General features: G+C 45.5%; 1 protein-coding gene across 1 annotated transcript; it reads right to left on the bottom strand.

Moving 5' to 3' along the window:
- Positions 1 to 338: 338 nt before the first annotated feature.
- On the bottom strand, positions 339 to 24,556 carry LOC142922745 (fructosamine-3-kinase-like). Its single transcript, XM_076063582.1, has 8 exons — positions 24,533 to 24,556; positions 24,019 to 24,166; positions 13,617 to 13,708; positions 10,387 to 10,509; positions 9,372 to 9,529; positions 8,430 to 8,618; positions 5,584 to 5,712; positions 339 to 1,751 (listed from the first exon to the last, which is right to left on the bottom strand). Exons 1-6 carry the CDS (start codon positions 24,554 to 24,556, stop codon positions 8,600 to 8,602), a joined length of 564 nt encoding a protein of 187 aa, XP_075919697.1. The 3' UTR covers positions 339 to 1,751; positions 5,584 to 5,712; positions 8,430 to 8,599.
- Positions 24,557 to 24,799: the final 243 nt, after the last annotated feature.

The raw sequence follows: 24,799 nt of genomic DNA, 5'->3' as shown, positions 1-24,799 counted from the left end.
CATTGCAACAGGTTTCTATTTGGTGTTTGAACATCTTAACATAACTCCTGTTTTACTGCCAGAAAGGGAAAAACCTTTTATTATTTTTCATACTTTGATTCTGGAAAATGGTCCCATGATACAGCTTGTTTGGCTGGATGGGGCTAAATGGATGTGTCATAGGCTAGAAGAGAGATGGAATGATGTGGTACAGAAGGATGTGGATGGAGCTAATTGGACTTTGATGACTTGTACCAAGTGTCAAAATCAGCCTCTGTGGAGGAGGTTTTCATATAAAGTCTTATAACTTTTTTCACAAGATCCCTAATCTCAAGCAAAAAGCCACCCAGACACGAACATGTGACACATTTCAATGTTTATTCACCCGATTGCTACTAAGCATGCATCAATTTCCAATTGCAGTCGACAGACACATTATGGTTTGATGTGGAAAATAGACTGTTGCAGAGTGCGAATACGATCTACAAAAAAAATATTTTTGATAGCAGCTTGCAGTCTTTTACATGATGAAGGATCATTTCCATTTATCATCCCAACGAGTAAACCATCTTAACCAATCAAATATGCTATGATTTTTGGAAAACCATGAAACACTATTAAAGTGTTCATTTTTGTACATATTTTCATGAAATGTTTCCAATAGATGTTTATATAGTTTTCTTACACGCGTCATGTAGTTCACTATGATAATAATGGTCTTGATATCACGCCATTTACACAGGGGCGTCTCAGATAAGGGGCGTCTCAGATAAGTGCCATGCAGCACATTTCATGAGGTTTTCTAAATAAAATTTTTGCAGGCTCCTTGTGCAAACCAGTCTTGTTTTCATGTCGTTAGTAAAGCAAAACTCACAAACTCATGGACTGTGTTGACCGGGGGAGGTGAAGATAATCACCAATAACCTTGCCATGGACATACTCTAAGACAACCTCTGTGAAGGACGTTCTCCCTATGGAACTCATCATCCCTTCTTGATGCCCCGATCATTGTAGTGGTCCCCTAGAAGGCCAATAGACCCCCTCTGAGTACCCCTACTGCTCAACATCCATGGCAATTAATGTATGAGAGATGCGAGTTGATGACCCAGGTCAAAATATAACAAGAATATAAATGTATCATACATAGTTTGGACAACACTCACTTTGCTATCATGTATAATCAGGTTGGGCCAAATATTTAGACAGTGCATTTATTGTCCATTGTGTCAGTTTTGAAAGAATTAAGCAACATTGAAAAATAGCAAGCTCTGTCTTCATCTCCTGCCAATGCCAACATCATGCTCATGTTTGCTTTGCCAGGCCCGTTGACATGTGTGGCAAACCCAAAAGATAAAAATGCTATTGACAACGCATGTAAAAAAAAAGCATTTCTGATTTGACCCAAAATCCATGTTCACTTGGAATTTTTTTTTGCATTATGGTGCAGTTAAAATATAGTATTCAGCTCATTAAATTAACCTTTTAACATTAACTTTAAATCAGTTTTAGAAAAAATATATTTATTGCCTTAATTAATTATTTTGATGTTTAGTTCCCATAATATTTATATCCCTGATCTATAGTATTCTGCTTGTGCAGAAATGTGTAAGAGACTCCTGCATGTTCTGGTGAATCCAGTCCATGAACTTGGCGACTGTGCGCTAGACACCTGGCTGGTAAGCCCGTGCACAGCCAACGCCCCAGCTGGTAATTCCAGAAAGGAACCAGCGGCCGTTTGAGTCCTGGCAAACAAAGGGCCCCCCAGAGTATCCCTGCAACAGACACACACGACACCAATGTTAGAAGTTTACTGACTGACAAGGAGCCATGATGGAGCGATGATTACAATGACCCAGTATAGGAAATGGCATGTTATGATACCAAAGAAGGCATATCAGAAGGCCCAATAAGTAGGTTTAAATGTTCAGCGCAAAGAGCAGTACAATTGAGAGGCAGGCTTGAAATGTTGTGGGACTGGGATCCTGAATGAGGACTTTGTTGTGGAAGGCCCATTCAGGACATGGCATTAAAACTCCGCTCTCCTCTTGCTTAAAAACAAACACCTACAAAATCACCCGAAGACAAATTGGAAAAATATTTTAATTACATGCTGTCAAATGTCACAAAGGGTGATTAATGCACTCAGCAGTGACTTATCTGTGTGCTCCAGTTTCCTTCCACATATATACAAACTCACTAATTGGCTGGCAACATCTGAACATATATAGAAATGCAGGGCAATTGTTGGCGCAGGCTCACCTCCCTTGCAATATTCCAGCTTGGTCTTTGGCTCCTCAGCAATTCTGAGATGCAATTATCATGAACGACGCTATATAAAATGAATCGCTAGATATTTTTTAAATAGCATAGCAAATGTGCTAAATTATCAGTGACAATTTGCTTGATTCGGAAAAGCCACATAGATCAGAAGGCTGGGAATGCGTTCAGGTCGTGTTGAACAGGGAGCTGTGCGAGTGACTCGAGGCGTGGCTGCCCCTGTGGCGCCCAGCTGATGCCCGCATCGCTCGTGCCACTCTCCTGGACCACCGAGTCATGGAACTACCCGCGGGACCCTGAGTCGATGCGACTCGTGTCATTGAGGGAGTGGCCGCAGGGCAAGTGAATGTCGGGTGCCCACAACTTAATCGGCATTATTTTCTATTGGCAAGCTTTAGGCAACCCTGTGATGAATTTGTATGTTTGTCTATGGGATACATTCATCATAGTAACAGGACCTTTCTTACCAAAATCTGTTCTTAATTATCATGGGAACTCAACACGTTCGTCAATAACAATGACCTTAAAATTAAATTAAAATGAAAAAATGTAGACTTTTGGGCAATGGCCCTTTTTCATAGTACAAATGGGAGACGGACCATGGCCCGAAACGTTGCATATAATGTTGTGTCTATTAAGGCCACAACATTACTGACTAATGTGTTGAGTTTTTTAGTTAGTTGTTCTTGGGCACCACTGCCAACGCAGCAGCAGCATTGCCAAATAATAATGTATCATCCGGTTAACTTGTTAGCACTCCATACTGCTCAGTCTGGGTCAGCGAAGCATTGAACCAGTTCAGATTTTGCTTTCCACTGATACTAGCCATGACTGGTTATCAAACTCATGTGGCTGGCTTCCACAGCAGGGCACGCTGAACAACACTGCCATTGCCGTGAATATTACATGTTTATATTATTCTTATAACATACGATACTTGTTTCGTACCACGTGTGTTGATTTCGATTTAAAGCTTTCGTGACTGCAGGGATTAATCTTCTTGGTTTTTTCGGTAAAGTCACGTAAAAGGGAAATAATAAAATGATCATAAAACATAATAAAATAAAATTATCACGACGTTTTGGCCACAACACAAGCAGCCGTCCTCAGGTGAAGAAACAGAGCTGTTGGAAAGACAGCATTCCAATGAACACTGCTAAGCTTGGCAGTGTATTTTAAGCTGGGTGGGAGGAGCAGAGCGCCTTGACAAAGGAGTTTACATATCAACAGAAGAATTTTGCATTGAAGTAGCTATGTTAATGTGAGAGATTAGCAGGATGTTAAAGTCAGAAATTAGCATGTAACTGGGAGATTAGCATAATGTTAATGTGACGAATTAGCATGCAACTGGTCACGGAAGTGGCTATTTTAAAGTCAGAGTTCACATATCAACAGAAGAATTTAGCATACATTGAGGGAAAAAAGTATTTGATCCCCTGCTGATTTTGTACGTTTGCCCACTGACAAAGAAATTATCAGTCTATAATTTTAATGGTAGGTTTTTTTGAACAGTGAGAGACAGAATAACAACAACAACAAAAATCCAGAAAAACGCATGTCAAAAATGTTATATATTTGACCCCCTCTCAATCAGAAAGATTTCTGGCTCCCAGGTGTCTTTTATACAGGTAACGAGCTGAGATTAGGAGCACACTCTTAAAGGGAGTGCTCCTAATCTCAACTTGTTAGCTGTATAAAAGACACCTGTCCACAGATGCAATCAATCAATCAGATTCCAAACTTCCACCATGGCCAAGACCAAAGAGCTCTCCAAGGAAGTCAGGGACAAGATTGTAGACCTACACAAGGCTGGAATGGGCTACAATACCATTGCCAAGCAGCTTGGTGAGAAGGTGACAACAGTTGGTTTGATTATTCACAAATGGAAGAAACACAAAAGAACTGTAAATCTCCCTCGGCCTGGGGCTCCATACAAGATCTCACCTCGTGGAGTTGCAATGATCATGAGAACGGTGAGGAATCAGCCCAGAACTACACGGGAGGATCTTGTCAATGATCTCAAGGCAGCTGGGACCACAGTCACCAAGAAAACAATTGGTAACACACTACACCGTGAAGGACTGAAATCCTGCAACGCCCGCAAGGTCCCCCTGCTCAAGAAAGCACATATACATGCCCGTCTGAAGTTTGCCAATGAACATCTGAATGATTCAACTCGCCGTGTTTGGAGGAGGAGGAATGCTGCCTATGACCCCAAGAACACCATCCCCACCGTCAAACATGGAGGTGGAAACATAATGCTTTGGGGGTGTTTTTCTGCTAAGGGGACAGGACAACTTCACCGCATCAAAGGGACGATGGATAGAGCCATGTACCGTCAAATCTTGGGTGAGAACCTCCTTCTCTCAGCCAGGGCATTGAAAATGGGTCATGGATGGGTATTCCAGCATGACAATGACCCAAAACACACGGCCAAGGCAACAAAGGGGTGGCTCAAGAAGAAGCCCATTAAGGTCCTGGAGTGGCCTAGCCAGTCTCCAGACCTTAATCCCATAGAAAATCTCTGGAGGGAGCTGAAGGTTCGAGTTGCCAAACGTCAGCCTCAAAACATTAATGACTTGGAGAAGATCTGCAAAGAGGAGTGGGACAAAATCCCACATCAGAGATGTGTGCAAACCTGGTGGCCAACTACAAGAAACGTCTGACCTCTGTGATAGCCAACAAAGGTTTTGCCACCAAATACTAAGTCATGTTTTGCAGAGGGGTCAAATACTTTTTTCCCTAATTAAAATGCAAATCAATTTTATAACATTTTTGACATGCGTTTTTCTGGATTTTGCTGTTGTTATTCTGTCTCTCACTGTTCAAATAAACCTACCATTAAAATTATAGACTGATAATTTCTTTGTCAGTGGGCAAACGTACAAAATCAGCAGGGGATCAAATACTTTTTTCCCTCACTGTATATATAAACAAATAGTGCATATTTAGTGTATCGTTGAGTGCATGTTTACGTGCTCTAACCCAAAAATCTCGATTATGGACTCAAAAAACCGCTGGGAGACTTCTCACTCAGACCCGTAGCAAGACGATATCGCCCAATGTTCAAATTGTTCAAATATCTCCCGAACGAGTCCAGGATCAATTTAAAGATCATACTCGGCATTCTGAAGGTCCTCCGTGGTCTGACTATGATCACGTTGCCATGTTTACGCTTCTTACAAATATTTTTGCCCTGTTGAATCGATCACCAAACCCAAGTGACGGTAATGTTACGGTAAAAAAAATCTCAGTGGGTGACCTCTGGGCAGAGCATGACCTTGCAAACAGACGACCAATCGAGTGAAATAAACATGGGAAACGCACCTCGATGAACAGGCTGACTTCCCTGTGTGTTTGGACAAACTTATTCATCACAGGCAAAACGAACATGTCCCGAATGCCCACGTCCTTCAGGAACTGCATCTGGAGGTATTGGCACACCAATTGCGTCACCTAGCAAAAGAGGAAAACAGCAGGAACGACGTGAATACATCATCGCCATGCAGCAGTCTACGCCCGTCAATTTCTCACAGCGGAAGTAAGGTCCTTAGGTGTCTGGGAGCACAAGGCAGGTGCAGGTGGGTGAGTCATAATTTCCTTCCCTTACGCCAAAACATATTTGAGGCTGTGCAAGAGATAATGACACAGGTGAATTGTCACACAAGCCAATTAGAAAGCTGCAATGCTGTTAATGGTTAGTAAACTGAACTCACAGACCAGAGGTCGCTAAATGGGCACACCACAGTTAGCTGATCGGCAAGTCACGTGTGATGCAGCAAAGTGTGGCTTTCAGCCGGCTCTTCCAACACATCTGGTCAACGTGGAAAAGTAGAATATGGGACCTTCCTGGTGTGGACTAATCAGTTTCAAAGAATGTTCACCACAAGAACGTGGTAAATGCAGACAGGATTCCTTGAATAAGGATTCTGTTTGGTGTTTTAACATCTTGACACCTGTTGTATTGCCAGAAAGGGTAAACCCTATTGTTATATGGAAAAGTAGACCAAATACTCGTAAAGAGTTCGCTCTCATGAAGGTCTTTTCACCAGCGGTGGTGTGACCAAGCAATTGCAGAGCTGCACTTTTATATAAGTCAGGTCAGAGCCAGATACACATTGGAGGATAAACATCCCACGGTGGCTGGGCAATTGTTGTGCAATAATGTCAGGTCAAACTTACTTAGGATATTTACAGGTGCGTTTTATTCATGCCGTATATATTAATGCACACATTGTGTAGTGGTATTATTATTAAACTCACCTTTAATGACGATGACCATAAACATGATTAAGAGTGTGACTATTAATGAATGTGCGACTGTACGATGTGGACGTAGCGGAGGGGCCCCCCACGGTGAGCGGTGACGCAACGCGCGCAGTGGCCCGCGTCACGTGGTTGGCACCTCACGTGCACAGAGCGAGGCAGGCAGAGCCAGAGGGGGGGGGGGCGGCGTTGCCTAGGCGACGTTGGCGTCCTCGCGGTCTACTCCACGGTAAAGCTGCGTGTCACTTGGTGACCCCCCCACCGCCTCTTACTGGACACCTGTGAGTGAGAGCTTGATAGCACTTCGGATTTCTCCAGGGTCAAAACAGATTTTGATTCCGAGTACAGTGTGCACAGCACCTGTATGGCGAGTCCTCGTTTAACGCAGTAGATGCGTTCCTGAAAAGTGCCGCACTAAGCGAAAACTATTTCCCCCATAATGAATGTCCAAGCGCAGTCAGAATTGGGTTACAAACAACTTGAGGGGACGCCGCCGCGTTACCGTCTCGTCTCGCTCAACCGCGCAGCTCAAGAAAGTAGTTCGGCGTCGACCGCTCACAAGTCGCCTTATGGCGGTGCGCGTTCTCTAAATGAAGGCAACCGCGTTATAGCGTGAACACGCGGGACAGACCCAGTTGTCGTGTGCGGGTCAACTCCCTGAGATAAATTTGCTGCCGACTTCATGCGTTGTATACGCCCAGTGCTCAGCCAATTGTTGTGAGCGTCGCTCCTCTGCCCTCTGTTGTTAATGGAGGGGGACTGCACCCAACTGCCAAGTATCATCCTTCGCGAGCCTCTTCAAAATGCTCATCTTGACACCGCTGGAAGCAGCCATCGACCTTGACCTCACCCCGCTTGCACCAATCGCACAACATCACAGCGTTGACTCTCAACTGTTACTTGTGTAGAGGGGGTCAGATTGTCCAGACATTCGGTTGATACTAATAGGGTTTATTTGCCAGTATTGTAGATTATTTGAATTACATTTGTTTGGGCGTCAGGGTGGTGCAGTGGTCACGCCCGTGCATGGCATCTTCTGAAGGACTGCCTGGTTTCGCTTTCCTAATTCTGGTCCCTTTCTCTGCATGGATTTACTCCCATAGCAAAACAACAACAAACACATACACTGTAACTGGTACTAGCCAAACATCTGGGATTGTTTTTGTTATGCTGCCTTGCCCAAAATGGCATTTGGTGATAAAAAAATTTGGCAGGAATTGATGCACTAATGCAATTTGAACTCTTATTTATTTTTATTTCATGACTTGCTTAGCGTTCATATTCTTGGTTCTTTCGGTAAAGTCACATAAATAGAAAACAAGAAATAAAATTCAAATTAAATAAAAACATTCAATTTAAAAAAGAACAAATAAAAAATAAATGTAAAATAATAAAAGCAAAAAACCCACGACGTTTCAATCGCAACACAAGCGGTCTTTATTTTATTGTTTTTTGTTTTCTATTTACGCGACTTTACCGAAAGAACCAAGAATATAAATTCCTGCAGTCACGAAAGTTAAGTCAAAATTTGCTTCGCGTTCCTTTACTTTGCCCTCCCATCTGTTTGTACTGTTGTTTGTTGTTGTAACTTTCTGACTCGCCCCGACTGGACATCTGTGAAAAAAGAGCTTCATAGCTCATCAGATTCGTCCAGCCTAATTAAAGATTCTGATTCGGACATTAACTGACCCAGTTTTCACGTGGAGATCACGGCCAGGATGTGGAACAAAGGGACCACCGGTCACACTCACGTGGAATGCCTAGGGCATTGCACAGCATTTAATGGACTAGTTTCGTGAGATTTAGTGGTGGCTTAGGGAAGGCCTTTATTCAACAATGTATATCATGTATATCATGGCCGATAAGAATTTTTATGGTCATACACCATAGCCCACGATTTCCTGCACCGTTCATTCACTTGAGGAGACTGCGCATGGTGGAGATGGATGACCCTCGGTATCCTGTCTCAAAGTGATTCCAGTGGTTCAGGTAGTGGAAGAGTTGCTGGAGCTTCTGGCTCTTGCCGAAGCCTTGTGACTTTGGGATGAGAGCGTGGTAGGATGAGTGAAGCGTGGAGCTAAAGCTCCTGGAACATCCTGTACCCAAACAACACCAAACATTCAAAATCTTACAATGCTGTTGTTCCAGCATGAACAACATAACAATGAACAACATTTTCACAAATTCAACGTAATGCAGGAAATTGAGTGGCTCGAGGTTAATTTCAATGTCAGAGCACCGAGCCAATGCCATTGAGGTCCTCCATTCAAAATTCAGTGAGCCATCTATCAACAAACGTTCCTGCGAATTGAGGGCAGGAATGCTGTGGTCTCAACTTGGTCACCAATGGCTGCACAGTAAACATCATGTCAAATGTGTTTTTGTTCACTGAAGCATATCCCAGCTCTGAGGGTTTGAATTCCATTTGACGTGTAATGAATTATCTTCAGCTTGGATTTCTGGTAAAGCACATACGTGGCAACTTGTCTCTGAACCAGGGGTTCCTTGTTCGACAAACTGTGTTTCTGGAACATTCAAGCATCCTCAAGTGCCGTGGATAAGTAAGAGTTTTATTGTTCCACTATTGTTTTGTGCACCGTATCAGCTTTAACAGGATTTGCCCAAAAAGCCTTAGCAAGGAAGGATGAGTCTTTGTAAGTTAGCAAATAGAGAGGGTGGAGACCTCAGCATGTAGACATCTCAACCACAACTCTACCTGGTCTCTGTTATTTATTTAGTGAGCCAGCCCTTGCCACACTGAGGTTATACGAATGAACCTTGCATGCCACAGACAGGGCAGTGAACGGCAGTTGCTGCTATTGTTTTGGTTGTTTGTAGTTTTTTCTTACCCAGCGATGGCAAGCTCGTACTCCGAGTGCCCATAGAAGGAGGCTGGGTCAAAGATGACGGGCCCTTCATTAATCTCTGCAGCGTTCCCAGTCCATAGGTCAGCGTGGAGCAGTGCCGGAACCACCTCTACGTCCCGGAAAAAATCCCCCAACCGAAGCTGCACACCACGCAAAAAACAACACCACTTTATTCATGATAACGTTTTTTTAGAGTTAGATCGCATAAATTTACATGCGTCGTACACCCACTCCAATTGCCATTAGGCAATTGCCAGAAGTCAGAACGCTTCTGGCAATTGCTTGATGATGCTGGGTGTAATCACCAGCGAAAGGTCGTACTCGTTTGAAAATGTTCTGCGTTTCCTCTCTAACACACCAGAGTGCCGAGCAATAACATAAATGGCACGTTCTGTTCATGTCAGAAACATTACTAATGGGCTGTGTTGGGTGGATGTGGGTGTACGACGCATTTACACTTACGCTATCTAAGCCAAAAAAAACTTTATCATGAATAATATTGGTCGCGAAAGCCTGCGTGTGAAACACCACTTTACCTTTAAAGTCACCTCGAAAACCCACTGCGATCAAATGGGTTTCCCATATGGCTGTGCACATGATGAGCTACACTGCTGCATGTATTAACTCTTTCCTGCTCCGAGATGACTGCAAGTTGCGGGGTGCATCCCGTTCACCGCTGAATCTCGTGTACGTCATCGGAACGTAATAGGAAGTAAATATTAAATAACTTTATCGGTACCGAGGATCCCACAAGGCCGTGCGGGAAGGTGTGTAGCACAGTTTGGTACCAGCTATAATAGAGTGCTGTCCTGTCGCTACGGTGCTCTGCGGCGAGTACAATGTCTTTAAAAACAACGGCGCTATGCCTCTCTAAAAAAAATTACCGCTGAACCACTTGCGCGTTCCGAGATTCGGTGGTGAACGAGACCCATCCTGAAATGAGCAGTCGTCTCGGAACAGGAAAGGGTTAAGGGCGAGAGTGAAACGGCTTACGAACCTGAAGCCGAGACCAGAGCTCGCGGGTTTCCCGTTCACCGTAGTCCTTCTCTATCATGTCCAGCTGAAGCTGCAGTCGCTGCCGTGAGAAGAATGTCACCCAGTCCTCCTGCCACTCATTCAGCTGGTGGCATAAATATAGTTTTATTACAGACATTTAAAAACATAAGCAAATAATACCTACTTTATTTGGCCAATCCTTGACCTAAAACAGTGATATTCACTCATTTTCGGAGGCGGGCCACTTTCGCGAATAAGACATTATCAGTGAAAGAGCCATCTCACATTTGAAACCATTGGGGGGTTTGACAGCATGATGGGGTGTTTTCACTTGTGTGTATTGTCGGGGACTGCACGTCAGGGGTCGCAGTAAAAAGGACACCAGGGACTGCCACCGGCCCGCGGGCCTTGCAATGAAGAACACGGTCACCCAGAAACGTTTAATTTTATGTACAAATGGCTGGGTAATTCTTAAGACATAATTCGACACTCATGTTATGTACCGATTATCATGCTGTAGTCTTTGAACATCTCATTCTAGCCACCAATTGATATCCTCATAAAAAATTACAACAGCATTGATCCTAACGATAGGTTCTGCGCTTAATTCCCGCACCTCCGTTTAGCACGGTTGGCTATGTACGGTGGAAAGGAAGTGCAACATACATTCATACAAGTCTGTCAAACCCGGATGAGTGTAATTGGTAATTAGCGAAAACATAACTGATTACGTGAACACTGGTTATGCAAGATCGATCTCTGAGGGAACTTGAGTGACATCTGGTGATGTCAGTTGTAACTGTGTGCCCTGTTATCAAAGGTACAACTCTGTGCAATTGAAGAAAATATATGCATTTTTTCATCAAATATACTGTTTTATAAATTTGTGTACTTATGCAAGAAAAAATGTACGTCAATCTAGTTCTTAAAATGTAACCTTAAACCAATGTTACCATCATCAGTGGTTAATAGACTATTACACAAAGGACTCTCATATTTCTACGATGTAATACTAATTAGACTGACATCTGAACAACAGCTGATTTTACCGCTCCATGATAAAACTAATTTAATCAAGTAAACATTATTGCCGCTCCTATAAAACTTTGGTCACCCAGGCTGTCCTTCAACAAAAGGGTATATTAAATCTATAATATGCTTTTTTCTGGGTTAGATCGCATAAAAATAAATGAGCCGTTAAACCTACCACCACCTAACAGCCAATTTGTAAGGTTGTCACGTAAACGGAACATGCCAATCCGCTACTAGTACAGCAAACCGAAGTGTTGGAGAGAAAATCCACAACATTTACAATCTGAGTATGACGTTTCGCCAGTATTTACAACTATCATCATTAGGTGGACAGCCAAATTCGTAGAGAAATCCTCCTGTTTCATTCCTTGGAGGGATAGATGTGATGACGTCACTTGTGAGCCCTTCACGAATTGGAATGTTCTGTTTATGTGACAAACCTTACGAATTGGCTGTGTCGGTGGCGGGTATAACGACAAATTTATATTTCAACGATCCAACCCAAAAAAAACGATATTATGGATATTGGCCGCGAAAGCCTACGTGTTAAACGGGTATATTAAAATTTAAATGGGCTACAACCAGTTTCATGACTTTAAAGCGGAGATCACATGTGGGATGTAACCACAGCATATAGCCGTATGAAACCCACATACTCTACATCCTCCTGCCCAGGGTCCATACCTGTTGGGAGAAATTCAAGACTGAAATTTGTATCAAAATCTGTAAAGCACATGAGAACCTTAATTTAGCAGTCTCAAACTGACTGGGACCCCTGTCGTGACGGAGCAGCTGAACATTGCACAAAATCATCAACGCATATACCAAGGGTGACCAACTTTCCTGACCCTACCAGCAGCATACCATAATCTTTAGATGGCCACGGGAGCCACAAGAGATAAAGATTAGCCATACAGAAGTTGACTCGTGTTGACTGGCTGTGGAATTTTGAGTTTAGAAATCTCAGTGCCCTGGGAGTACTCATGGCCTGCCTCCGATACCAGATTGTTCTCACTTCATATAAAGTTAAATTGAAGAGTTACAAATTAGCAGCGCCTCTGCAGAGCCACACTTGAACTGCCCAGGAGCCACATGCAGATGCCGAGCGATGGTCTGGCCAACCATGGTATTTTCTGTACATTATAGACTTGTAAATCTAGCGTATATAAAAAAATTAGCTGGAAACATTTATTTTAGCATTTACTCTATTGCCCTTTAATGAATGAATAGCAAAACTACATGAACTCTCTCCTAAAGCCTTCTTTTGGCTAGCAGACCTTGACATTTATCTCCTGAACATATTGCGATTATATTCTTGGTTCTTTCGGCAAAGTCACGTAGAAGGGAAATAATACAAATAAAACATAATATAATAAAATTCTCACGACATTTCGGCCACAACGCAAGCAGCCGTCCTCAGGTGAAGAAACAGAGCTGTCGGAAAGACAGCGTCTTAATGAACACTGCCCAGTGTTCACTGCCCAGTGTTCATTAAGACGCTGTCTTTCCGACAGCTCTGTTTCTTCATCTGAGGACGTCTGCTTGCGTTGTGGTCGAAACTTCGTGAAAATTTTATTATATAATGTTTTATTTGTATTATTTTATTATTTCCCTTCCACGTGACTTTACCGAAAGAACCAAGCATATGAATCCCTGCAGTCACGAAAGCTTTAAATCGAAAAATATTGCGATTAGCAAAAATATAAAGGGACGCAATGTTGAATGCTCTAAGTCTCCTTTGCAGAAGAGTTTGCCCTGATGGACTTAAATACAGATACTTTTAATAGCCATAATTCATATATTACCCAACATAATTCATATTCTGAAAAGTACATTGCACACACATGAACAATACAGTTCCCTTCATCACAAAGATGGCTAAAACAAAGAGATGAATGTGATTAGGTGTGGAAAAGCATGACTGCTGGCTGGCTAGTTGTGTTCATGTATGAAATAATGACAGCATGTGTCTATCTCATTCACTAGCTCAATCGCTTGATTTTTACGATTAATAAACAGCTGTATGAAATGTGTGTTTGTTTACACACAAATCGCCTGTTTACACATATTCATTAGATCCGATTAGCATGCCTACTCTCAGTGCGAAGGAATGTCAACATAATACATAGTTGACATGATGCTAGGGTTGGATCGGTGGGCCTAGTTTTCCACATGTTTTACATTTTCATGATTCAATACCGATAGTTTTCTCTTCCTTGTGAAGCCTCTCTCCAATCTTCCTGTTGTGAAGGTGCATTTCAGCCAGATGCTGCCCCAACAAGCCTGAGCCCCTGTCAGAGTGTACAACACAATAGACATGTCAAAGAAAACATTAACTTTATCATGTCAACAAACCCCAAGTAATAATTCATATGCAAACTAAACTACATCATATTTGTCCAGGTGGTCTGTGGCCGAGAACCTCGCTTGAAAATACGAATATATCAGTTCACATTCTGGTTTGGGTGACTCAAAACAATATTCTTCTGGGGTTTATACAATGAGTGTTACTTCCTGGGAAGTCAATCCTATGTAGACTATAAATGAAACCATTTTTTATTTTACCAGAGATATTTTTCAGAACCGACCTGGCCACAAATGATAGCCTAACGAAGTGGCTTATCACATGGAAATTTATAGCAGCCAAATGCTCAAAATACTCATGTTTCTAAATGTGCAGGGAAAAACTGGAGAAACTGGAGAAAAACCTGCACGACCACGGGGAAAACATGCAAACTTCAAATATACAGCAGGCGTCAAGGTCGGGATCGAACCTACGAAGTTCAATATACCAGGCGAGGTAGTTAACATCTCCTAGCCACCATGGCGCCCCATTCTCTGACTTATCCACCCACCCACCCACTGGTAAAGCCACCCACCCACTCACTCACCCTGCCACGTACCGAATCTCTAAACCAACAACTCAACCACCCACCCACTCATCCAACCTCTCACTTACTAAACCAGCTACTCACCAACCCACCGACCCACTCATCCACCTATTCACTTAAAATAGTTCAACTACAATTGAATTATTTTAAATTCACCAGGTAAGGCCCACTGAGCTATACAGATCCTTGTCGGAAATGACATGGCAAACAAATGATAGCTCAAAGAAGTGGCTTATCACGTGGACATTTATAGCAGCCAAAGCCTCTAAATGTATATTTCTAAATATACATGAAAAACTCTGAGGTCCCAGAGAAAAATCCATGCAACCACAGGGAGAACATGCAAACTCCAAATATACAGGCGTCACGATCGGGATCGAACCCACGATGTCCTATACAAATGGCGAGGGAGTTAACATTCTGATACCCTGGCGCTCCACTCTGACTCAGCCTCCCACCCAACCACTCAAACACCCAGCCAAAGCACTCATGAACCCAATCACCCTGGCACCCACTCAATCGCGAAACCCACTCACTCATCAACACACCCAGCCACTCACTTAACCACTTACCTACGAACCCACCTGCATACCCCCCACTCACTAACTCAACGACCCACTCACTCAACACTCCACTAACCCACCCACTCACCTATTCATGCCCCAAATCACACACTGACCCATCCACCCACTTAATCTATAACTCATGCACTCACCCACCCACCTGCTCACCAGCCACTTATCTACTCACCCACCCACTCATCCTGCCACCTACCCAACCTCTAACCCACCCACGCACCGAACTACCCACCTACCCAATCACCCATCCAATAAACTACAACTAAACTATTTTGTATTTTAACAGGTAAGCACCACAGAGCTATATAAAACATTTTAGAAGTGATCTGGCTACAACTGATACGTGAACGAAGTGGCTTATCAAGCTGACATTTAGTGCAGCCAAATCGTCTAAACAAATCTTGACTCTAAATGTGGAGGGATAAATCTGGAGGACCCGGAGAAAGATCCACGAGGACACAGGCAAAACATTAAAACTCATAATATACAGGCAGCAGGGTCAGAATCGAATACACGATTTCCTGTATACTCAGTGAGGTAGTTAATATCTCACCATAGTGGCACCCCTCTCTCTGACCCGCTCACCCAATTACACACTAACTCACCCACTCAACCTCCCACATTAACTTACCCACCCACCAGTCACTCCCTCACTCACCCAACCACGCACCAACTCACCTACCCACTAACTCACCCACCCATCTTCTCCCGCACTCAGCCAGCCACCCGCTCAATCATGTGCCGACTAACTTACTCACACACTCACCGACCAATACACCCATTCACCCACTCACTTACCCACCCACAATCTCACTACCCAAGCCAACCACCCAGCCCCTCACTCACCCACTTATTCAATCACTCACTACCCCACACACTCACCCAACCACTTGCTCACTTACCCATACGCTAACCCAACCACTCACTCACCAACTCACCCACCCACTAACTCATCAAAATTAATTCTCAACCACTCACCCAACCACCCACGCAATCTCATACCCACAAACTCACTCACCTAGCCATTTATGCACTCACGCACCCACTTACTCACTCACTCACGCACCCACCAACCAACCCACCTACCCATCTCTTCACTCACTCACCCACCCATACAGTCAATCACTCACCTACATACCTACCCACTAATACTCACCCACTCATCCAACAACGAACTCACCAACCCACCCGCCGACTCACTCACTCAGGTACTAACCCACTCAACTTCTAACGCACACACTAACCACCTAACCACCTACCCACACACTCACTCATCCACCCACCCAAACATCCACTCACCCACCCACTAATTCACCCACCCACTCACTCCCTCATCCATCCACTCACCTACTCGCCCATCCACTCACTTACTCAATGAGCCACTCACCTTCTCACCCAGTACTTACACATCAACTGACCCTGCCACCCACTCAATTTCTAACCCACCCACTCACCCAACCAGCTGCCCACTCCCTCAGCCACTCATCTACTTACCCACCCCACTTACACATCCACTTACCCTGCAATCCACTCAATTTCTAATCCCCCACTCACCCAACCACCCGCCCACTCATCTACTCACCCATTACCACGGAATTATTCACCCACCCATCAGTCAACCACCCAATAATTCAACCACTCACAAACTAAATCACCTATTAATTAAACCACCCACTAACTTAACCACCGAGCCACTCACCCACTCAGCAAGCCACCCACTACTATATCTCTAACCCAATATCTCACTCACCCACCGCCCACTCACCTACACACGTATGCACTCACTCACACACTGCTCACTCACCTACACAATGAATTATGTTTATTTTACCAGGTGAGGCCCAATGAGCTACATAGCTCGTTTTCAAAACAACCTTCACCACAAATAAACCGACCATTAAAATTATAGACTGATAATTTCTTTGTCAGTGGGCAAACGTACAAAATCAGCAGAGGATCAAATACTTTTTTCCCTCACTGTACATTGCGGGGGTCACAAAAATATCTCCAAAATCCTGAATAAACACAAGATCCAGGTCCGATTCAACACAGTACAAAAAATCCGTGATCTGGTTCCATCTGTAAAGGATGTGGTTCCAGACATACAGTACCCGGGCGTTTACAAACTAAAGTGCCTCTGTGGTAGCAGCTACATTGGAGAAACCATACGACATATATCGGACCCCATCCGCGAACATAAAGCAGACATGAAACACGGTAGGACGAACGCCTCTGCTGTGGCAGATCACTGTTATAATTCAGTGGGCTCACATGACATTGACTTCTCCAAGACAGAGGTTCTTTGCAAGCCAACCGGCTACCATGAGAGATTCGTTCATGAGGCCATCCACATATACAAGCACAGAGACAATTTCAACCGAGAAGATGGATTCTGGCTTAGTAACCATTGGAAAGATGTTTTAAACCATTTCGGTTCTTAATTGATTGTATTTTATGGTGATTTTCAGACCGCAGCCCTTTCGCTGGCACTGCCTCTTAATACTTCTTACACCACGGTCAATGGTATGGTTTACAACATGTAGTATAATAATTAATAGTATAACATTGTAATGTTTAACATAACTCATAAGGCAATATATAGCATCGTAATTGCATAATGAATATACATCAGTGTGGTATATAGTTGGGTTCAAAGAATAAGACATAATGTAATATCACAAGTCTAATAGTTTATAATCTAAAGTATAGGGTAGTGTAAAGTAACGTATTGCATAATTCAAAAGTGGAATTTGTCTATGATATGATGTTATACCATGTAGTTTAGATTGGAAGGTATAATATTGTATTATATAGTAGTCCAGTTTACAGCATAGTCATAAGGCAACTCAGGACACAACAGCGCACCTTGGCTGTTGCACTTGCCCCTTTTCTTGTTTCCTCTCTGCCTGTGTTCCCAGCCCCCTCCCTCCTCCTCTCCGGAGGTGATGCAGGTAACATGCAAATTCATATATTAACTCCGCCCACACAGCTTAATAGACGCGGTCCTTGCATGTCAGCGTTCATTCAAGCTCTGTCTTCCGGACAGACCTGTCTCTTCACTTGAAGAAGGCCACTTGTGTTGTGGCCAAAACGTCGTGAGAATTTTATTGTCTTATTTTATTTTATTATTTTATTACCATTCTACGTGACTTTACCGAAAGAACCAAGAAGATGAATCCTTGCAGTCATGAAAGCTTTAAACCGAAATTTACTTTTTATTTCACCAGGCAAGACCCATTGAGCTATATAGATCCTTTTCAGAATAGACCTGGCTACAAATGATAGATATACGAGTGGCTTATCACAGATACATTTATTGCAGCCAAATCCTCTAAACGCATGTTGCTTCTAAATGCAGAGGGAAAACCCTGAGGATCTAGAACAAAATCCAGGCGACCACGGGTGAGAACTTACAAACTCCAAATATACAGGCGACAGGGTCGGGATCGAATCCACCACCTCCTGTATACTAGGCAAAATAGTGAACATCTCACCACCTTGGCGCCTCACTCTCTGACTCAACCATCCACTCACTTACACGCTAACTTACCCACTCAACTTCCCATGTTAAATTACCCACCCAGCCGTCACTCACCCATTCACTCACCCAACCCGTCACTCACCCCTCCGCTCACCCACCCACTCACTCATTAACTTGCCCACCTATCTTCTCAACCACTCACCCAGCATCCCACTCAATCTCATACCAAACTAATCTACACACACCCACACACCCACTCACTGACCCACTCACTTATGCACACGCCCAACCACCCACTTACTCCCTCATGCACTCACCAACCCACCCACCCATCTCCTCACTCACACACCCACCCCATCAATCACCCACCCACTAACACCCACACACTCACCTACTCACCCACTCACCGACCCAGCACTCACTCACCGAGCCACTCAATCGCTAACCCACCCACTCACTCACCCAGTCACTAACGCACTCACTCAATGTATAACCCACCCACTACCCACCTAACCTCCTTCCCACACACTCATTCACCCAACCACATACCCACCCACACTCACCCATACACTCACCTACTCGCCCAGCTGCTCAATTATTTACCGAGCCACTCACCTAATTACCCAGCCACTCACCTACTCACTCACCCACTTACACATCCACTCACCCTGCCACCCACTCCATTTCTAACCCACACACTCACCCAACCACCTCCCACTCCCTCAGCCACTCACCGACTCACCAAATCACCCACTACCCAAATAACTAATCATCCACCCACCCATCACTCAACCAAACAATAATAAAGCCACCCAATAATTAAACTACCCATTAACTCAACCACCCACTAACTCAACCAGGTTTATTTTACCAGGTAAGGCCCACTGAGCTATGAATATTGTTTTCAGAAGCACCATCGCCAAAAATTATAGCTCAAAAAAGAGGCTTATCATGTATACATTTATAGCAACTAACTCCTCTAAATACATGTTTCTAAATGTGGAGGGAAATATACAGGCATTAGGGTCAGGATCGAACCCACAACCTTCTGTATACGAGGCGAGGTAGTTAACATATCGCCACTGTGGCCCCCCACTATATGACTCTCCCACCCACTAACCCACACAGTCACCCACTCACTTAAACACCCACCGTCACATGCATCCAGGCACTGACTCACCCAGCCACTCAGTACCCATAAACCCACCCAGGCACTCACCCATGCACTTGCCCACTCACCCACCCACCCAATTATCCACACACTAAACTACATTTTACAAATATTTTTTTATTTTACCAGGTCAGGCCCACAGCAAAATAGATATTTTTCAGAAGCCACGTGACCACAAATAACAGTTCAATGAAGTGGCTTTTCACGTAGAACGTTATAGCAGCCAAATTCTATAAATGCATGTTTCTAAATACGGAGGGACAACCCGGAGAACCCGGAGAAAATTCCACCCGACCATGGGGAGAAGATGCAAACTCCAAATGTATACAGGCTTTAGGGTTGGGGGGAACCTACGAACTCCAATATACCAAGCGAGGGAGTTAACATCTCGCCACTGTGGCGCCTCATTATCTGACTCACCCACCAACTCAACTACTAAAGCCACCCACACACTCACTCACCCACTCACAAACCCACTCACTCACTCACTAACCCACTGACTCATCAACACACCAAGCCACTCACTCAAGAACTTACCTATGCACCCACCTACACACCCACTCACTCTAAATATACAGACGTCAGGGTCGGGATCGAACCCATGACCTAGTTTATAAAAGACGAGGCAGTTAACATCTCGCCACCATGGCACTCCACTCTCCGGCTCAGCCACCTACTCACCCACCCACTCACACAAACCCACCCACTGGATCTCAAACACACTCACTCACTCACCAATTTACCCACCCACTCACCCTGACACCCACTCAATCTCCAACTGACACACCCACGCACTCAAAATCCCACCTACCCACTCAACCATCCAATAAACTGAAACTAAACAATTTTTTTTATTTTACCAGGTAAGGCCCACAGAGGTATATCAAGTGACCTGATTACAAATAATAGGTCGACGAAGTGGCTTATCACGTAAACATTTATTGCATTCAAAGCCTTTAAACGCATGTTGATTTTAAATGCGGAGGGAAAACCCGGCTATTTTAATGCACACAATGGACCGGAAGGACAAGCGCAAAGGGTTCGCATAATGCGCATGCATAATGTACGTTGACTCATTAATCTCCCCCCCCCTCCCCACTTTGCATCAAGAGCGCCAAAGTTTGGTCACCACATCTATGCCTCTTTATAAGGAACGAAACAGACTAACTTCTCCACAAATCTGGCTGTCGCCTGATGAAGCTAGTTGTAATTACTGGCGAAACGTTGTACTCAGATTGTAAATGTTGTGGCTTGACTCTCCAACACACCGGTGTGCTGTACTAGTGATAAATTGGCATGTTCTGATTACGTGACAACCCTTACTAGTTGGCTGTGTCGGGTGGTGGTGGGTTTTAACGACACATTTATATATTTACGCGATCTAACCCAAAAAAAAAAACCTCTATTATGGATAATATTGGTCGCGAAAGCCTACGTGTAAAACAAACCCCAAGGAATCAAAAAAATCGACGCGACCACGGAAGAAGATGAAAACTCCAAATATACAGCTTCAGGGTCGGGATCGAATTGATTACATCCTGTATTCTGGGCGAGGGAGTTAACATCTCACCACTGCGGTGCCTCATTATCTGACTCACCCACCCGCTCAACTACTAAAGCCACCCACACACTCACTCACCCACTCACAAACCCACTCACCCTGCCACCCACCCACTCATACAAATCGGGCATCAATACCGTTGCTTTGAATGATCTGTGAAATGCAAAATATTGCAGATAAAATCGGACATTTTGAGCTTGCTGCCAGATCGATTGAGTGGAATCAATACAATTAGTCTCGATTCACGATCAACAAAGACAATATATAGGAAAATCTCTGATCGGTGATTTTGATTGCATCATATTGCAGCGCCCCTTTGATGATGTTATAAAGCACTTGCCCCAACAGTCTGTTAAAGGCTACACGGGGGATCTTTGTGTGCGAGTAGCTCACAGATCCTTGAGAGATCTGGACACTGTCCGATCATCAGCGAGCTCCTCTGGCAGGCAAGGCTGAGTTGGCTGTTGTCTGTGCATTAAGAGGTGTTAAATATCCCACGCAGAGGAGTCTGCTTACAGGACAGATAAGAGGTTCTTCACGTACCGTGCCCCGTGTCACCTGAACGTTAAATGGGGCCCCGGTAATTCAGTGTCCACCGCTGAATCATCTTTCACCATCACCACTCGTCCATGAAGGCCAATGCGACGAGGCCATAGATAGATGGCGCGTTATAACGGAGGGGGGGGACCAGGAGAAACGTCTAACTACGTGACATCACAACACCCTGCACACAACTGTAGTGGCAGATTAGGGTGCGCATCGTTAACGAATATGTGGTGTAAGTGGTTGAGAGTAGATGGGCGGGCACGCCATGGGCTGGAGTGGAGGTGGACTGATGCGGTACGGGAGGATGTGGAGCTGAGTGGGCTTTGCCGACGACTGGTACCAGCGGTGTCGGGATCGGCCTCTGCGAGGGAGGCTCGTGAAGGACGCTTCTACTGGGCAGTTGGAGACAGTCGCCCTCCACCAACAACAGAGGAGTGACGCTCACAACAACGAGCGGAACACCGGATGATAAATATGCAGCAATTTGGCACAGTACAGGGAACAGGTGGTGCATCTGCCAGTCATCTCAGTCAGCCAACCCATGGCACCTGGGTCTGTTCCAGGACCTCCGGTCAGCGAGCCTTCGACACTTCACGTGGCTTCAAAGTGCACCTGGCCTGGCACAGGCGCCGTGGTGACGTCACTGTCACTTATTGGCGAATGGCGACGGTCGATAACGCAGTGGTGGTTGTGAGAAATGCTATTTTGGGGGGGGGGGGGGCGCCAAACCTGACCAGCTGTAAACCTCACGTCGCCTCGCAGCCACACAGTGGCAACAGGGAGTTCTGGATGGGTGCAAGGGGCTGGTAATCCCCCTCCACCTTCAACTAAATAACCACACACGCGAGCCCTTGGGTCTCTCTGTGAGTCGATGGATCTGTGTGTGGTGAGTCTATGGGTTTCTGTGAGAGTCCGTGGGTCTCTGTGTGGTGAGTTTATGTGTCTCTGTTTTATGAGTCTATAGGGCTCTGTGCGAGTCTGTTTGATTCGGTGGTTCTCTGTGTGGTGAGTCTATGCGTTTTTGTATGACTCTATGGGTCTCTATGTGGTGATTCTATGGGTCTGTATGGTGAGTCTATGGGTCTCTCTCTGAGTCTATGGGTTTCTGTGGTGAGTCTATGGGTCTCTGTGTGAGTATGGGTACGATTGAGTCTATGGGTATCTGTCTGGTGAGTTTATGTCTCTGTTTGGTGAGTCTATAAGGCTCTGTGCGAGTCTGTGGATCTGTTTGAGTCTGTGGTTCTCTGTCTGATTAGTCTATGGGTCTCTGTGGTGAGTCTATGGTTCTCTGTGCAAGTCTGAGGGTATGTGCGTGGTGAGTGTATAGGTCTATGTGTGATGACTCTATGGGTCTCTATGTGATGGATATCTGTGGTGCACATATCCTGGCACAAGCGCCGTGGTGTCGTCACCACCACTAAGTGGAGAATGCTCCTACCCCTGCTCCTGCTTGTTCTTGTGCTCGGGAAGGAGAGAGAAAACTAGACTAAGGTCCACTCAGCTAAACATCTCTTTTTCAGAAGCGACTTGGCACCAATGATAGCTTAACGAAGTGGCTCATCATCACAGTCACTAAAGTTTTAAGTCAAAACTTTAAACGAATGTTTCTAAATGTGGAGGGAAAAACCGGAGGACCCGGAGAAAAAGTCCACACGACCACGGGGAGAGACAGAGACACGCAAACTCCAAATATACAGCAGGCATCAGCGTCGGGGTCGAACCCACAACCTCCTGTACACCAGGCGAGGTAGTTAGGGGGGAAAGCCGAGACAGCGAGAGGGAGAATTAGTCAAACTCACACTCAGTATTACTAACTAACCATGATACACTCACCATGATAATCACCATGATACTCACGCATTCACCATCATACTCACACACAAGCCCACACACATCAACAGTCGCCATTCACCACTACGTGGCGGTGATGTCCCCACAATAACTCAGGTTCCAAGGTTTGACGGCTGTGCCAGGCTAAGTGCAGGAGGAGGCCACGGGCCAGACTCAGGTGCCGTGGGTTGACTGCTCTGCCTGGCTAGGTACAAGAGGAGGGCTAGACCCTGGTGCTATGGGTTAACTCGTGTGCCACCACCTGCACAACCACCACAATAACAACCACACAACAATAACCACGACCAACAACTGTAACCACAACTATAATTTAACCACAACTATAATTCCCATCAGCCACACGGCCCTCTGGGAGTGCCTCTCAACAGCAGCAGCAGCAGGGCCGAGCTCTGCTTGAAGCAGCGCCGTGAACTCAGCAGGCGTCTAGGACGTGACGGCTGTGGGCCAGGCGCCTCCTCCTCTGTCTCCCCCCACCGCCGCCGCCGGCACTGCTGATGTGGACACACCGCGCGAGGTTCTCACCTTCAGGCTGAGTCGACGTAGAGGAGGCCCAGCGAGCCGCCGCTTCAGAAGCTTTCGCGAGCCACTGACGGTGGCCGTGAGCGGGAATCCAAATCAGCCGCTCGCCACCCACAATCCACAGCGCGCGCCGCCTCCACTCGGCCCCGGCCTAAGCGGAAGTAGCAGCGGGGGAGGGGGGCGGGGCATGGGGGGTGAGGGGGCGGGTCACGAGGGGGGGGGCAGGGGGGGCAAGGGGGGGGTGAGGGGGAGCATAGAGGGGGTTCGTTAGGTGGAGAAAAAGGGGGGGCATGGGGGGTTGTGAGGGGGCATGGGGGGTTGTGAGGGGGCATGGGGGGTTGTGAGGGGCATGGGGGGTTGCGAATGTGGAGGGGCGGGGGGGGAAGGGGGGTCACGAGGAGGAGCAGGGGGGTAGCGAGGGGGAGGGAAATGGCGGACCATGGGGCGTGGTCGCGAGGGGGGGCAGGGGGGGAGGAGCTCAGGTGTGAGGGGGAGGAGCTCATGGCTCTGACGTCACGGGGGCGTGGTTACCTTGGACCATCCCCGCGCCTCGCGCCACGTGCTTCCCACTGGCAGTTTGGCTGTTAGAGAGACGCGGACCGACCCCAGAGCAGGAGTGGAACCGAGCTGTGGGTGAGTGGTGGCGGTGGTGGTGTGAGTCTCTCTGTGTGAGTCTGTGTGTGTGTGAGGCTTTCTATATGAGTCTGTGTGTGTGTGACTCTCTGTGTGTGTGTCTCTCTGTGTGAGTCTGTGTGTGTGTGAGTCTCTCTGTGTGAGTCTGTGT

This window comes from Petromyzon marinus, unplaced genomic scaffold (assembly GCF_048934315.1).
Source record: "Petromyzon marinus isolate PM22_M1 ecotype Great Lakes invasive population unplaced genomic scaffold, UKy_Petmar_22M1.pri1.0 PM_Scaffold_159, whole genome shotgun sequence".
In the NCBI taxonomy this organism is placed as follows: domain Eukaryota; kingdom Metazoa; phylum Chordata; class Hyperoartia; order Petromyzontiformes; family Petromyzontidae; genus Petromyzon; species Petromyzon marinus.
Note: the sequence above shows the minus strand (reverse complement) of the source record. Positions and strands in the feature narration are given on the sequence as shown.

Bases quoted from the DNA above. Each gene is read 5' to 3' on its own strand.
- LOC142922745 (XM_076063582.1), bottom strand. From the start codon at position 24,556: ATGGTCCAAGGTAACCACGCCCCC. The intron at 10,510-13,616 runs GTATTGAATCAT...TTATGCCACCAG, and splicing joins CAAGGAAGAGAAAACTATCG to CTGAATGAGTGGCAGGAGGA. The intron at 9,530-10,386 runs GTTCGTAAGCCG...CGTGGTGTGCAG, and splicing joins AGCTCTGGTCTCGGCTTCAG to CTTCGGTTGGGGGATTTTTT.